A 13,770-nucleotide genomic window follows, 5' to 3' on the forward strand; every position below is an offset into this window, starting at 1 on the left:
AACAGCACACTCTGATTTCTTAGATCAGAGTAAGGTCTAGAAATCTGATTAAGAAATCTGATAAAGAGGCTGGATTTGAGCTCAGTAATCAGATTTCTCAGTGCTGTAAACTCTTACTCTGATTTCTTTCGGATTTCTCAGTCTGCACATGTGCGGAACAGTGCCAGGAATAAGTGAGCAGCTTCGCCGCAAAACGCAGCAAAACTAAATACAAGCTTGATGAAATTAATGATCTGAATATTCTTCATCTTCTAGATGATGTTTGTTCATATTTTCAGGTAAAGTCGTGCAGTGTTTAAAATGTTTTTTGTGTGATATCTGAGTTAATTATTCTGTAAAAGCGTAAAATGACTGAAATCAATGTTTAACACATTTACAAATCGACACATCTGCTTTGCTAAAAGAGTGACAGTGACGATCAAGTCGACCCCAGTTTAGTTAAATGTGTTTTAGTGATCAAGACAAACTGATATTATTTATAAATGTTTATTAGTGTGTGTTTACATAATAATGACATAATTCCATAGGTAAATAAACAGCTCTTCATTAATCACCAGCACACATTTCTATTATTTCAGGTTACAGCTGTAAAACTTCATCACTGCTTTGTTAAAATTCAGTTTGTACAAATCGTTAAATGTGCTAACATTTAAAATTAATAAAAAATTATTCTAATTACTCTCATTTCCTTCAGCACAGTTAGTACATGATCAGTTCAGTGTCTTCGTGTCACACAGACGTCTGCAGGTAATTAATCACACTTGTACAGTTTGTTGATTTTAATGATGTCCAGTCTACTGGGACCGAGGGCCTGTCCCAGCCTCGCGCTCTGGTTCCGCTTTGGGACGATAGTGGGATTCCCATCCTCGGAGTACGCATACCTGCAAACACAGAACAGTGTCCTCCTTAAACTGACTATACTGATCACCATTAAAGAGACAGTTCAACAAATATTATAATTTACACAGTTCCCCCACCCCCCAATGTAGCCAGTCAGACACAACGACTTTGATGCTTCTTTATTTTTAGAACTGAAGCTACGAGGCTAATGTAGCTAACGAGCTATGGAAGCTTACAGCCTATCAATTAGCATGGAGCTAACTGTATGCTACGTCAAATGTTTTAGCAAAGTTGGCTTCCTATTTGCTAGCTTCTTATTTCAATTTTCCGTTCCACCTTAAATGGTGCTGCACGGTAACTAACCATTTAAGGTGGAATAGAAAATTCCACTAAGAAGCTGTTGATTAGTGAGACAACAGCATTTTACAGTGTGAGAAACCACATAAGCAAGTCTGAATGAGATTAAAAAAAGCAAGTGCTAAGCTAATTGGTGGGGTAGTAGCGCTAAGCTAATTGGTGGGGTATAAGCTTCCGTTACTTTAGCCTCGTCGCGCCGCTTTAAGGAAGCTGTCTCTTTACAGAACTCACTTTCCGAAGTGCATGATGGAGCCGTAGTCGTATGGCGTGTCCATGTTGTTTATTCTGAACCTCTCAAAGTTCCTCAGGCGATCTGCAGAGACAGAGAGAAGATCGGTCAGCGCTGACCGGTGGGCTGGAGATGTTCAGCGTCTCAGTGAGGCACAGCTGCTTTACCTTTCCAAATGTTTTTCCATAGGATGCTGATGTATTTGTCACGGTCAGCACGGGACTGCTCGTGGAGGAAGCCCAGAGCGTGCATCAGCTGATGAGAGACCACCGCAGCACCCACGCAGTCTGGAGTCTGCAGGGAGAGAACCTGTCTGCCCCCAGTGGCGCCGAAATACGACCAGCACCTGCCAGAACATTAACAGTGTTTATTTTAGAATATGTACATTATTACTGCATCATTTACAATGTCACTGCAACAATTACATTACTGCAAAATTTACAGTGTTACAGCAACAATTTCATAACAGAAAAAAACACATTACTCCAGCCCTCACAGCATTACTGCAGTAATACTGAAAAATTACAATATTACTCAAATTCAAAATATTACTTGAAAATTACAATATTCATCCAAAATTCTAAATATTACTTGAAAATTACAATATTTATTAAAAATTCAAAATATTACTGAAATATTACAATATTACTCCAAAATCAAAATATTACTTGAAAATTACAATATTTATCCAAAATTCAAAATATTACTTGAAAATTACAATTTTTATCCAAAATTCAAAATATTACTTAAAAATTACAATATTAGTCCAAAATTCAAAATATTACTTGAAAATTACAATATTTATCCAAAATTCTAAATATTACTGAAAAATTAGAGTATTATTCTAAAATCAATATATTATTTGAAAATTACAATATTTATCCAAAATTCAAAATATTACTGAAAAATTACAATATTACTCCAAAATTCACAATATTATTCAAACAAATTACAATATTTATAAAATATGTACAGACGTCTCTCACCCTGATTTGGGCTGAATGTCCAGGTAATCTTTCTCATGTGTTTTAGGAACGAAGCGCACACACGTCCCTCTCTCTATCAGCTTCATCCCTCGCTTTATTCCACTCTCATCCAGCTCACCTGCACTCAGACAGACACAGCGCAGAGTCACCCACACAGGATTAAAGAGCTCATATCCTACATGTGTCATGCATTTTATTTATTCTTGTGTTTTTGTCACTGTGTCAGTAAAACTAATATATGCAAATGAGCTTTGCTCCGATTGGTTGACCTGTATTGTGCATCATTCAAAAAGTGCTCTGGGCTGAAAGACTCCTTATAGCTTTAGTGTGAATAGGTGGGGCTAAACTGCTGTAGTCTGAATGGGTGGGGCTAAACTGCTGTAGGCAGAATGTAAATACATGACAAAAATAATTAATTCAGGCAGTTTAGTTTCCATAAATGGGCTGTATGTACTTGACAATGTTTACATGCTACATCAGATGTTTAAAAATTCAGTTTTTCGTGATACTGATATATTTCCTTATATCCTGTAAGTTCCTCTGAGAGGAGCACTTACTGTAGAGCGGCGAGAGCGTGTAGGCTATATAAACATGACCATCCACAGACTTATTCCACAGGCAGCTCTGTGCGAAGCAGCTCCTCTCATTGTGTCTGGACACAGCGATGTCTCCCTCTCTGATTCTGACCCCGTCCACCGCGAACACTTCTACAGCACACAGACAGACAGGCTCACCCTGACTCACCCCAAAACATTTAATATCATCAACATAAACAGAAACAGGACCTTCCTCACTCACCCTGATCGTCATTCACTGTTATGATGGTGTCCATTGCAGTTTTCACACTGTTCTTCATATTATCTGCAGCACAAACCACACAGGGGACAATCTTCAAAGGGGAATTCCACTGAACTTTCCAAAACTCTGCATAATTAAGTGTTTAAGATGTAAACAGAGTGGTTCAGAGCAGTTCAGAGTGGTTCAAAGTGGTTTGGTGTGAAACGCTCCATTCTATAAAAACTTACCGAGTCAGAATCAGAGATTTCTGCTCCACATTCAAAGCGTTTCTATAATCGCTCCACTCCAGGTTTTTTATTTCCCGCTTAGCTGACACGTCAGAGAAACTCTGCTCCATATGATCCACTCTTATATATTCACTTTATCTCTTGAATGTATGGCGACACTACACACTTTATTTCATTACTTATATAATTAATGGTTTTTATTTAATGGAAACTAGTTAATCATTCTGAGCTACACAGGCTTTTTCAGAAGGTTTAGGCTTGAAGCGAATCGCAAGCTAGAAATCTGCTGAAGGTAAACAAATGTATAAGCTTTTAACACCTTCTCCTTTATCATTCTCAAAGTGGACGAGTCTGACTCTGTGACATCTGTAGATGTTGAACCAGACGTCCACCTCTAAAAGCTCCCTCACAGAAAGTTCCTACATGAAATGGTTATGAATTCACTGCCTGATGACTGAGACACTGTTTTATGATAGTTTAGAGAACTTAAACTCCATTCATGGTGGAGGGATACATGCAGGGCGCTGTGAGGCAAAATAGTCCCCAAAGAAAACTTATTATTTCAGATTCTCCACTATTTTCCATCATCAACATTCCATATAAACTCAGAAGACTCGTGTAGGTTCACTGGTGGTTCTGGATAGTAAATAAAATGTCTATATCTGTGTTGTAGTCATGGCGACCCCTGGTTCCTATCACCACCACTGTAAAGACATCTGAACCATTTCACACCAAACCACTCTGAATCTCTCTGTTTACATCTCACACACTGAACTATGAAGACAGACTGAAAAATCAGTGGAATTCCCCTTTAATATTATAAACAAAGTATAATCTTTAACACTATGAACTCATAGAGAATTTAATCTTAAATATAACAGACACTATAAAATCTAATATGACTGAAAAGAAAATCACAGATCATAGAACACTACCTGAACCTTTTGTGGTTCCAGCATTGAACTCCTCAGAATTCTACAAGTATTCAGACAAATATAGAACTCAGTCACAATCAATACATAAAAACCATTAAAATAAAGGAACAGAAGGATCTGGTGTTTTACCTTAGTACTCAGAGCAAAGCCCTGCAGCAGAGTGAAGATGAAGATGATGAAGGCTGATGAACTCATGGTGTCTGAGGTGCTAGAGTGTCTGCTGGAGTTCAACCCAAACCTTTTAACCTTTTCCACAACACAGAAACCTGATCATTAACTCCTCCATGAGCTCAGAACAGCTGAGTGAGCTGAGCTAATCAACACCTTTAAACCTACTGTCAGAGTCAGAGTCACGGCTAACATCTACAGCCTAAAACACCTACAGCTCAAAACACCTACAGCCTAAAACATCTACAGCTCAAAACACCTACAGCCTAAAACACCTACAGCTCAAAACAGCTACAGCCTAAAACATCTACAGCTCAAAACACCTACAGCCTAAAACATCTACAGCCTAAAACCTCTACAGCTCAAAACACCTACAGCCTAAAACATCTACAGCTCAAAACACCTACAGCCTAAAACACCTACAGCCTAAAACATCTACAGCTCAAAACACCTACAGCCTAAAACACCTACAGCTCAAAACATCTGCAGCCTAAAACATCTACAGCTCAAAACATCTACAGCCTAAAACACCTACAGCCTAAAACATCCACAGCTCAAAACAACTACAGCCTAAAACACCTACAGCCTAAAATATCTACAGCCTAAAACACCTACAACCTAAAACACCTACAGCCTAAAACATCTACAGCCTAAAACACCTACAGCCTAAAACATCTACAGCCTAAAACACCTACAGCTCAAAACACCTACAGCCTAAAACACCTACAGCCTAAAACACCTACAGCCTAAAACACCTACAGCTCAAAACACCTACAGCCTAAAACACCTAGAGCTCAAAACACCTACAGCCTAAAGCATCTACAGGTCAAAAACACCTACAGCCTAAAACACCTACAGCCTAAAACATCTACAGCCTAAAACACCTACAGCTCAAAACACCTACAGCCTAAAACACCTACAGCCTAAAACACCTACAGCCTAAAACACCTACAGCTCAAAACACCTACAGCCTAAAACACCTAGAGCTCAAAACACCTACAGCCTAAAGCATCTACAGGTCAAAAACACCTACAGCCTAAAACACCTACAGCCTAAAACATCTACAGCCTAAAACACCTACAGCCTAAAACATCTACAGCTCAAAACACCTACAGCCTAAAACACCTACAGCTCAAAATATCTACAGCCTAAAACATCTACAGCTCAAAACATTTCCAGCCTAAAACACCTACAGCCTAAAACATCTACAGCTCAAAACACCTACAGCCTAAAACACCTACAGCCTAAAACATCTACAGCCTAAAACACCTACAGCCTAAAACATCTACAGCCTAAAACACCTACAGCCTAAAACACCTACAGCCTAAAAACACCTAGAGCTCAAAACACCTAGGGCCTAAAACATCTACAGGTCAAAACACCTACAGCCTAAAACACCTACAGCCTAAAACATCTACAGCCTAAAACACCTACAGCCTAAAACATCTACAGCTTAAAACATCTACAGCTCAAAACATCTACAACCTAAAACACCTACAACCTAAAACACCTAGAGCTCAAAACATCTACAGCCTAAAACACCTACAGCCTAAAACACCTACAGCTCAAAACACCTACAGCCTAAAACACCTAGAGCTCAAAACATCTACAGCCTAAAACACCTACAGCTCAAAACATCTACAGCTAAAAGCACCTACAGCCTAAAACACCTAGAGCTCAAAACATCTACAGCCTAAAACACCTACAGCTCAAAACATCTACAGCTAAAAACACCTACAGTCTAAAACATCTACAGCTAAAAACACCTACAGCCTAAAACACCTACAGCCTAAAACATCTACAGCCTAAAACACCTACAGCCTAAAACATCTACAGCCTAAAACACCTACAGCCTAAAACACCTAGAGCTCAAAACACCTACAGCCTAAAACATCTACAGGTCAAAAACACCTACAGCCTAAAACACCTACAGCCTAAAACATCTACAGCCTAAAACACCTACAGCCTAAAACATCTACAGCTCAAAACACCTACAGCCTAAAACACCTACAGCTCAAAATATCTACAGGCTAAAATATCTACAGCTCAAAACATTTCCAGCCTAAAACACCTACAGCCTAAAACATCTACAGCTCAAAACACCTACAGCCTAAAACACCTAGAGCTCAAAATATCTACAGGCTAAAATATCTACAGCTCAAAACATTTCCAGCCTAAAACACCTACAGCCTAAAACATCTACAGCTCAAAACACCTACAGCCTAAAACACCTACAGCCTAAAACATCTACAGCCTAAAACACCTACAGCCTAAAACATCTACAGCCTAAAACATCTACAGCCTAAAACACCTACAGCCTAAAACATCTACAGGTCAAAACACCTACAGCCTAAAACACCTACAGCCTAAAACATCTACAGCCTAAAACACCTACAGCCTAAAACATCTACAGCTCAAAACACCTACAGCCTAAAACACCTACAGCTCAAAATATCTACAGCCTAAAACATCTACAGCTCAAAACATTTCCAGCCTAAAACACCTACAGCCTAAAACATCTACAGCTCAAAACACCTACAGCCTAAAACATCTGCAGCCTAAAACACCTACAGCCTAAAACATCTACAGCCTAAAACATCTACAGCCTAAAACACCTACAGCCTAAAACACCTACAGCTCAAAACATCTACAGCCTAAAACACCTAGAGCTCAAAACACCTACAGCCTAAAACATCTACAGGTCAAAACACCTACAGCCTAAAACACCTACAGCCTAAAACATCTACAGCCTAAAACACCTACAGCCTAAAACATCTACAGCCTAAAACACCTACAGCCTAAAACATCTACAGCTTAAAACATCTACAGCTCAAAACATCTACAACCTAAAACACCTACAACCTAAAACACCTAGAGCTCAAAACATCTACAGCCTAAAACACCTACAGCCTAAAACACCTACAGCCAAAAACATCTACAGCTCAAAACATCTACAGCTAAAAACACCTACAGCCTAAAACACCTAGAGCTCAAAACATCTACAGCCTAAAACACCTACAGCTCAAAACATCTACAGCTAAAAACACCTACAGCTCAAAACATCTACAGCTAAAAGCACCTACAGCCTAAAACACCTAGAGCTCAAAACATCTACAGCCTAAAACACCTACAGCTCAAAACATCTACAGCTAAAAACACCTACAGCCTAAAACACCTAGAGCTCAAAACATCTACAGCCTAAAACACCTACAGCTCAAAACATCTACAGCCTAAAACACCTACAGCCTAAAACACCTACAGCTCAAAACATCTACAGCCTAAAACACCTACAGCCTAAAACACCTACAGCCTAAAACATCTACAGCCTAAAACACCTACAACCTAAAATATCTACAGCTCAAAACACCTATAGCCTAAAACACCTACAGCCTAAAACACCTACAGCTCAAAACACCTACAGCTCAAAACACCTACAGCCTAAAACACCTACAACCTAAAACACCTACAGCTTAAAACACCTACAGCTCAAAACATCTACAGCCTAAAACACCTACAGCTCAAAACATCTATAGCCTAAAAAACCTACAGCTTAAAACACCTACAGCTCAAAACACCTACAGCTTAAAACACCTACAGCTCAAAACATCTACAGCCTAAAACACCTACAGCTCAAAACATCTACAGCCTAAAACACCTACAGCCTAAAACACCTACAGCTCAAAAGACCTACAGCCTAAAACACCTACAGCTAAAAACACCTACAGCCTAAAACATCTACAGCCTAAAACACCTACAGCTCGAAACACCTACAGCTCAAAACACCTACAGCCTAAAACATCTACAGCCTAAAACACTCACAGCCTAAAACACCTAGAGCTCAAAACACCTACAGCCTAAAACATCTACAGCTCAACACATCTACAGCCTAAAACATCTACAGCTCAAAACACCTACAGCTCAAAACACCTACAGCCTAAATCACCTACAGCCTAAAACACCTACAGCTTAAAACACCTACAGCCTAAAACAACTACAGCTCAAAACATCTACAGCTAAAAACACCTACAGCTTAAAACACCTACAGCCTAATACACCTACAGCTCAAAAAATCTACAACTAAAAACACCTACAGCCAAAAACATCTACAGCTCAAAACATTTCCAGCCTAAAACACCTAGAGCTCAAAACATTTCCAGCCTAAAACACCTACAGCCTAAAACACCTACAGTTCAAAACATATACAGCCTAAAACATCTACAGCCTAAAACACCTACAGCCTAAATCATCTACAGCCTAAACATAAACAACCTAAAATACCTACAGCCTAAAAAATCTACAGCCTAAAACATCTACAGCTCAACACATCTACAGCCTAAAACATCTACAGCCTAAAACATCTACAGCTCAAAACATCTACAGCCTAAAACACCTACAGCCTAAAACATCTACAGCTCAAAACATCTACAGCCTAAAACACCTACAGCCTAAAACATCTACAGCTCAAAACATCTACAGCCTAAAACATCTACAGCCTAAAACACCTACAGCCTAAAACATCTACAGCTCAAAACATCTACAGCCTAAAACACCTACAGCCTAAACCATCTACAGCTCAATACATCTACAGCCTAAAACACCTACAGCCTAAAACATCTACAGCTCAACACAACTACAGCCTAAAACACCTACAGCCTAAAACACCTACAGCCTAAAACATCTACAGTTCAACACAACTACAGCCTAAAACACCTACAGCCTAAAACATCTACAGCCTAAACATAAACAGCCTAAAATATCTATAGGCTGAACATATATAGTTTAAACATCTACATCTTAAACATATACAAAAACACCTATTGTCTAAAACATCCACAGTCCAAACATCTACAGCTCAGCTTAAACCACCTACAGCCTAAACCACCTACAGTCTAAACAACCTACAGCCTAAACCACCTACAGTCTAAACAACCTACAGCCTAAACCACCTACAGTCTAAACAACCTACAGCCTAAAGCACCTACAGTCTAAACCACCCACAGTCTTAAACACCTAGTCTAAAACATCTACAGTCTAAAATATCTACAGGCTAATATGTCTACAGTATAAAACACCTAGTCTTAAATACTTATCAGATGAAACACCCAGAGTCTAAACCACGTAAAACACCTACAATCTATTATACCCACAGCCTGAACCACCTACAGTCTACAATACCTACAGTCTAAAATGCTTAGTCTAGAACACCTACAGTCTAAAATGCGTACAGTCTAGAACATGTACAGTCTAAAAACCCTATAGCCTAAAATTGCAACTAAACAGTAACACAGCCTATAGCCTAATTCTATAACTAGAGCTAAACACTATCCCCTAAAGCCTAACCATAAAACTACAACTATAATTTAATCTTAACACCTGCAGCCTAACCCTAAAACTACAAGTAAACAGTAACACCACCTATAGCCTGACCCTAAAACCAGAGCTAAACTCTAACACCTAAAGCCTAACCATAAACCTACAACTTGACACTAACATCTACAGCCTAAGATACCTAAAGTATAACCATAAAGCTAGGCCTACAACCCAATACTAACACCTACAGCCTAAAACACCTACAGCCTGAACTTAACACTACAACTAAACACTAACACCAACAACCTTAAACACCTACAGCCTAAACTTAAAACTAAAACTAAACACTAACACCAACAGCCTTAAACACCGACAGCCTAGAATCAAAACTACAACTAAACACTAACACCTACACCCTAAAACACCTACAGCCTAAAACACCTACAGCCTGAATTTAAACACTTAGTGCGTAACCCTAAAATCAAACCTACTTAGTTTAAAATTAGCACAAAAGCTAAACTTAAGTCTGACCCTTAAACATTTAACACTAAAATTAAATTCATGTCTGATCCTTTAAACTTTAAACGATCAAAGCTGAATCCATCCCCTAAACCTCTTAACCTTTAACCTCAGTCAGGTGTGCTCGCTCTGGGTCACTGCTGCTGCTTCTGTTTTCATAAGCTGAGGTTCTGTTACGGTGTTAAATGTGTTAAAGTGCTCTAAAAGCTGTTTTCCTGTCTGGTATTGATCATGTTAGATATATTCTGATGTGCTTTGTCTCTAAGTTGTTAGCTGTGTGAGCAGGAGCTGAGTCTGAGCGCTTTAACCACTCAAACTGAAATGGAGACCCAACTAAACAACTCCTGGACCTGCAACAGCAACGCCGTTCAGGTATTTTGATGAATATATGTTTATTTTCTCCTCTCTTTTCCTTTGCGCTGCGTTAGCTCACCTGCTGAATGTGGCTGAAAGAGCTCAGTCATGAAAGACTAAAAGAGCTAACAGGGTTAGTTTCCTGGACTAGGATTAGGCCTAGTTTTGGACTACTTAATCCTTTCAAAGGATAATCTCCCTTTAGAGTGTAGTCTAGGACTAGGCTTAATCCCTGAGCCTAGATATGCTGAAGTAACAAACACTAACAATGCCAGGAGAGCATAAAATAAGATAGAAGTGCTGAGCTAAATGCTAACAATAAAGACAGAAATGCTAAAGGGAGCTACAATGCTAATTTTAGAGCTAGAAAGGGAGCTAAAACGCTAATAATAGAGATGGAAGTGCTAAAGGGAGCTAAAAAGCTAAAGCTGTGTTTGTCATCTGAAACGCAGCTTTGGTTAAATTGAACCATTTATTGCTGATTAAACGGTGTAAATGGTCACTGCCTGCAGAGGGAATAAGCAGTTTGCAGCTCAAGCTAATTTAACATAGCGTATGTTTTTGTGAATCAGCCACCTTGAACATCTTAGACCCCCAGAAATCGAGCTTATGAAACCAGCTCACAGACGCTGGTCCACACTGGAGGCTTTAAGGCAGTTCACTGTATTTCTGAGCTGAACTGTTTGTTTAGGATCTGCTGAAGGAGCTGAAGGACAGAAACAGTGAGCTGCAGAGCCTGAAGGACCAAAGAGAAGAAATCAGCCAGCAGATCCACCTCGAGTAAAACCGCACACCACAGCAGACGCTGAGCGTGAGGAACACTGTGTGTACATGTGTGTAGATGATTCTGTGTTCGTGTAGTCGTGAGGAGATGGACCGCAGGACGCTGCTGCTGCTGTACATGGATGAAGGCCTGATGGACGCTCTGATGAAGCTGGACGCTGCCAGGAAAGAAAAACAGAGGCTGGACCAACAGATCCATGAGCTGAGCACCAGGTTTGGCCACACAGCAGCGTGTTTATAGATAACCATGTGCCAGAATCCACATATGCAAGTCTCTTATTGGGAATTCTTCATTCCACCTTAAATGCTGCAGCATTTAAGGTGGAATGGAGAATTCCAACAAGAAGCTGGAAAACATGAAGCCTTTTTGCAACTTCTTTGCACTTTTTTGCTGAACTGTCGCTTTAAGACTGTGATGGAATATGAATTATGAATATTCCACCTGGTACTCTATATTACAGAACCACAAAGCGGAGTAAAGTCTCTCTGCGCGATCTGCAGAAACAGGAGGCCGCTCTGCTGGAGGAGGAGAACCAGCTGAAGCTACAGCTAGAGAACCTGAAGAAGGCTTTAGAGGACACTCATAAGGACACGCAGAAAGGTGGCGCTCTTTATAGGCAGTCAGTGTTTACTGTAGGTCATTTACATTGTGTGCATTAAAGGGGAACTCCACTGATTTTTCAGAATTCCTCCATAATTAAGTGGTTCAGATGTAAACAGAGTCATTCAGAGTGGTTTGGTGTGAAACGCTCTGTTCTAGATAAACTTACTGAGTCAGAACTGTTCACAGTGGTGGTGATAGGAACCAGACGTCCACCTCTAAAAGCTCCCTCACAGAAAGTTACTACATGTCTGAGACACTGTTTAGACACTTAAAAAGATGGTTCTCCAAGGGTTCTTTTGTAATAGCAATGGTTGTATTTAGAACCATGAACCATTTTATGCTTAAATTGTTCTCTGCATGGTGAAATGGTTCTTCAGATTTATGGTGAATGTGTTTTATATGGCTCTGTATAGCACCAAAAAGGGTTCTGCTGTTGTGACGATGTCAAGCATTTAACAATAGAAGAACCTTTTTATAGAACCATTTTAAAAAAGGATCTATTTAGAACCATATACAACACATTCTGCATCAATCTGAAGAACAATTTCACCATACAGAGAACCATTTAAGCATGAAAATGAACATATATATATATATATATATATATATATATATATATATATATATATATATATATATATATAAATAAATAACTTTCACTAAAGAATTTTTGTTTTAGAGTGTGTACGATAGTTTTGAGAAGACTTTGGCCTTAAACTCCATTCATGGTGGAGGGATACATGCAGGGCACTGTGAGGCAAAATAGTCCTCAAAGAAAACTTATTATTTCAGATTTTCCACTATTTTCCATCATCAACATTCCATATAAACTCAGAAGACTCGTGTAGGTTCACTGGTGGTTCTGGATAGTAAATAAAATGTCTATATTTGTGTTGTAGTCATGGCGACCCCTGGTTCCTATCACCACCACTGTAAAGACATTTGAACCATTTCACACCAAACCACTCTGAATCTCTCTGATTACATCTCACACACTGAATTATGGGGAATTTTGAAAGAATTGGTGGGATTCCCCTTTAAACACTGACCATCTCACACCTCGTCTCCAAACAGGCCCTAAATCTCTGGAGGAGAATCAAACTCCACAAACCGACGCCTCTCAGAGCAAGACTGCCGCTAAATCAGGGAGGAAAAGAGCAGCTCGCAAATAACACGGCTTTAGTCCGTCTGAGCTCTCTGAGGATCATCTGCACACTTTATTTCCTGTTTCCTGTTTCAATAAACTGATTCAAACCAAAACAGTGATCTGTGACCCTTTACAGCATAAAACACACAGGACATTAAGATTAAGACTGAGTGCCCCTTATTAGTCCCACAACGGGGAAATTTCACCTCTGCATTTAACCCATCTGTGCACCGGAGTGGTGGGCAGCCCTATCCACAGCGCCCGGGGAGCAGTTGGGGGTTAGGTGTCTTGCTCAAGGGCACTTCAATCGCGTACTGTCAGCTCAGGGGATCAAACCGATAACCTTCCGGCTGGTTCCCTAACCTCCAGCCCACGACTGCCCCCATATGCAAATATGATCAGAGCTGAGTCACATCATTCAGCAGAAAGACATTAATATCAATACAGTCTGACAAATGTGCTGCATTTCTAACTGCACTGTATGTTTATTTAGTGCTGTTCTTTGTTAATGTA

The 13,770-nt window shown here is 39.6% G+C and overlaps 2 protein-coding genes across 3 annotated transcripts; one reads left to right on the top strand and one right to left on the bottom strand.

The window, feature by feature from the left end:
- Nucleotides 1–751: 751 nt before the first annotated feature.
- LOC118809524 (low choriolytic enzyme) lies at nucleotides 752–4,793 on the bottom strand. The gene is made up of 8 exons (XM_036572933.1): nucleotides 4,502–4,793; nucleotides 4,373–4,412; nucleotides 3,211–3,273; nucleotides 2,970–3,119; nucleotides 2,413–2,530; nucleotides 1,594–1,772; nucleotides 1,429–1,510; nucleotides 752–881 (listed from the first exon to the last, which is right to left on the bottom strand). The coding sequence occupies exons 1-8, from the start codon at nucleotides 4,565–4,567 to the stop codon at nucleotides 752–754; spliced, it is 828 nt and encodes a 275-aa protein (XP_036428826.1). The 5' UTR covers nucleotides 4,568–4,793.
- A 5,700-nt stretch (nucleotides 4,794–10,493) lies between these two features.
- On the top strand, nucleotides 10,494–13,506 carry si:ch211-167j6.3. Of its 2 annotated transcripts, none has more exons than XM_036572946.1 (4): nucleotides 10,494–10,741; nucleotides 11,565–11,719; nucleotides 11,968–12,107; nucleotides 13,185–13,506. In XM_036572946.1, the coding sequence occupies exons 1-4, from the start codon at nucleotides 10,691–10,693 to the stop codon at nucleotides 13,280–13,282; spliced, it is 444 nt and encodes a 147-aa protein (XP_036428839.1). In that variant the 5' UTR covers nucleotides 10,494–10,690; the 3' UTR covers nucleotides 13,283–13,506. The 2 variants fall into 2 exon arrangements, with proteins under 2 accessions (XP_036428839.1, XP_036428847.1); XM_036572954.1 differs by having other exon boundaries at nucleotides 11,415–11,719; nucleotides 13,185–13,500.
- The last annotated feature ends 264 nt before the right edge of the window (nucleotides 13,507–13,770 follow it).

This window comes from Colossoma macropomum, unplaced genomic scaffold (assembly GCF_904425465.1).
Source record: "Colossoma macropomum unplaced genomic scaffold, Colossoma_macropomum, whole genome shotgun sequence".
Taxonomy (NCBI): domain Eukaryota; kingdom Metazoa; phylum Chordata; class Actinopteri; order Characiformes; family Serrasalmidae; genus Colossoma; species Colossoma macropomum.

Bases quoted from the DNA above. Each gene is read 5' to 3' on its own strand.
- LOC118809524 (XM_036572933.1), bottom strand. From the start codon at position 4,567: ATGAGTTCATCAGCCTTCATCATCTTCATCTTCACTCTGCTGCAGGGC. The intron at 1,511-1,593 runs GTAAAGCAGCTG...CTGTCTCTGCAG, and splicing joins ATGGAAAAACATTTGGAAAG to ATCGCCTGAGGAACTTTGAG. The intron at 882-1,428 runs GTGAGTTCTGTA...CTGTGTTTGCAG, and splicing joins TCCATCATGCACTTCGGAAA to GTATGCGTACTCCGAGGATG.
- si:ch211-167j6.3 (XM_036572946.1), top strand. From the start codon at position 10,691: ATGGAGACCCAACTAAACAACTCCTGGACCTGCAACAGCAACGCCGTT. The intron at 11,720-11,967 runs GTTTGGCCACAC...TCTATATTACAG, and splicing joins ATCCATGAGCTGAGCACCAG to AACCACAAAGCGGAGTAAAG. The intron at 12,108-13,184 runs GTGGCGCTCTTT...GTCTCCAAACAG, and splicing joins TCATAAGGACACGCAGAAAG to GCCCTAAATCTCTGGAGGAG.